Source organism: Candoia aspera, chromosome 1 (assembly GCF_035149785.1).
Source record: "Candoia aspera isolate rCanAsp1 chromosome 1, rCanAsp1.hap2, whole genome shotgun sequence".
Lineage (NCBI taxonomy): Eukaryota > Metazoa > Chordata > Lepidosauria > Squamata > Boidae > Candoia > Candoia aspera.
The window spans coordinates 115,029,490-115,031,903 of NC_086153.1; the positions used below are offsets into that span (position 1 = coordinate 115,029,490).

General features: G+C 41.5%; 1 protein-coding gene across 1 annotated transcript; it reads right to left on the minus strand.

Annotated features, from left to right (window-relative positions):
- Positions 1 to 289: 289 nt before the first annotated feature.
- Positions 290 to 1,989, minus strand: GJA10 (gap junction protein alpha 10). Its single transcript, XM_063291056.1, has one exon. It carries the CDS (start codon positions 1,987 to 1,989, stop codon positions 418 to 420), a length of 1,572 nt encoding a protein of 523 aa, XP_063147126.1. The 3' UTR covers positions 290 to 417.
- Positions 1,990 to 2,414: the final 425 nt, after the last annotated feature.

A 2,414-nucleotide genomic window follows, 5' to 3' on the forward strand; every position in this document is an offset into this window, starting at 1 on the left:
ACAGAAATCCTGGATTTTGGAGTTTTGTCCAGCAAGTTAATGGTCATATAACATTTTAAAACTGAATTATTCTTGTCTTGTTTCTTTCCCCCCTCTTTTTTAAAATAATGCTCAGCTGATTTTGTTTGGTAGTGTATAAATTTATTTAATTTTTTTATTTTTATTTTATTTATTTTCTATCCCACCTTTATTATTTTTATAAATAACTCAAGGCTGCAAACATATCTAATACTCCCTCCTCCTATGAATAATAAATAATAATAAATAATGCCTTTCCACTGAAACAATTGCATTTTTCAAAGATTTCCCTTGGTTTGAAAGAACCACATTACCTCTCCACCCTTCATACTGGAATGTAATTACAGACAAACCACTAAGCCCAAGGCCTGGACTAAAATGATGCTGAAGAGCAATAACTCACACCAGCATTGTATAGCTGAAAGGCTGCTTGGGTTTACTTGCCATTGACATTCTGCGTCCCCTTGTGGAGGGAAATGATGGTGTGATAGGAGGGCTACTGTCATCTTGCCATTTAGCTTCCAAGACAGAACCATTCTGTGAGTCTGAGGCCACTGAGTTGACGTCGAGATGGCTCTTTGACAGCATTCTGGATAAAATGCTGGAGTTGTGGTTCTGACAAGGCATGGTGTTTGGAGAGTTGCCATTATCATCTCTTAAGTCCTTACAGCCAACTTCCCAGCTATGCTTCCGACAGATAGCTTGAGGGCTCTCCATGTGGTTGGATACTATGGAAATTTTAGAGGCATGTGGAGGGTTCTTGGAATCATCTGATACATATGGTTCATTCTTCCTGTAGAGGTTGATAGCTTGCCCTGCTTGCCTCGGAATGTTGTCAGTGCTGCAGGACACAATCAGATGCTCTCCATTATGGCACTGATTCATGAAGTTTGTATAATGCCTGGGGAACAGTCTATTTTGATGTTGTTCGTTCTCATTGAGATATCCAAGATGCCCATAGGAGGGATGTGGTTGGTCTTGATACTGATTGGGCCAGCTTCTGTAGTTTCTGCACCATTGTTGCTCCACATTGCCTTGGTGCTGGTTTTGTTCAGTCAATATATATCCTTCTTCAGGATTCAAGGAGACAAGTAGCCTACCTTGCTCCTCTGACCTAGATTTGTAACTATCCTGGTGAGGTGAGTTACTCATGTTGCAAATCTGCTGTATCACTGAATTTTTCTTGGGGAAATTAAAAATGGCATCCTCTTCTGCAGTCACTAGCTCCTCCTTGGAGTTCCTGCAAAGGGTGTTTCTAATCTTCTTAATCCCCAAATGAACAATCTCCAATATATTCAGAAACAGCGAAACTGCTGCAATACTATGCATGAAAACCATGAAGATGGTTTTTTCTGTTGGTCTGGACACAAAGCAATCCACAGTGTTAGGGCAGGGTGGACGGGTGCACTTATAAAGCGGATACATTTGAAACCCATATAAAAGATACTGACCTACCATGAAGCCCACTTCAAGGACTGATCTGGTCAAGATATGAAGGACATAGGTCCATAGCAAAGCCCCTTGCAAGGGAGCCTTGTTCACTTTCTTTTGTTCCTCCAGCTTCTTCAGTGCCCTCTCTATTCTCCGGTGATCTTCTATAATAGTCTCTATCTCTTTGAGCTGCTCTTTTAGGTGGGCTTTCTTCCGCTGCCTCTCTTTCTCAAGGGCTTGCAGTCTATAAAGGGCATGGCCCATATAAACAAGGGAAGGAGAAGAGACAAAGATGACCTGGAGCACCCAGTAGCGGATCAGGGAGATCGGGAAAGCTTTATCATAGCAGATGTTGCTGCAACCTGGCTGCTCTGTGTTGCAAATAAACTCTGCTTGCTCATCATCCCAGACTTCTTCAGCAGCCACACCAAGAACCAACATGCGAAATATGAAAAGGATGGTGAGCCAGATTTTGCCCACTATGGTGGAATGGAGATGAACTTCCTCTAAGATACTCCCCAGCAAGTTCCAGTCCCCCATAGTCAAGGGATCATCTCTCTAAAATAAAAGAGCAGTGCATCACTAAGAGAGCCATTTATACATTTGTGTAAGTACCAGAATTTATGATTAAATAAATGGTATTATTTAAATTGTCTGCAGTAAGATTCTGTTACTATTGCTGTTCCAATAAAAGTAGTCCTGACTTATATGGCATTGGTTTCTTAGTCTGGTCTACCTTGTTGAGCTGACAAGTAGGGATGGAAGTTGTGGGCCTCCAGATGTTGCTGAGCTATAGCATCCAATATCCCACATTACTGGATGTGATGACTGAAGCTTCTGGATGTTGGTTCAGCAACTTCTGGATGACCATGCTGACAAAATGATTGCCATGATGGTGTGGCCAGTGACTAAATATCTGTATGTCAGTACCATCCTACTCTATAATTTCATGGAATTCTATGAAA

Bases quoted from the DNA above. Each gene is read 5' to 3' on its own strand.
- GJA10 (XM_063291056.1), bottom strand. From the start codon at position 1,989: ATGGGGGACTGGAACTTGCTGGGGAGTATCTTAGAGGAAGTTCATCTC.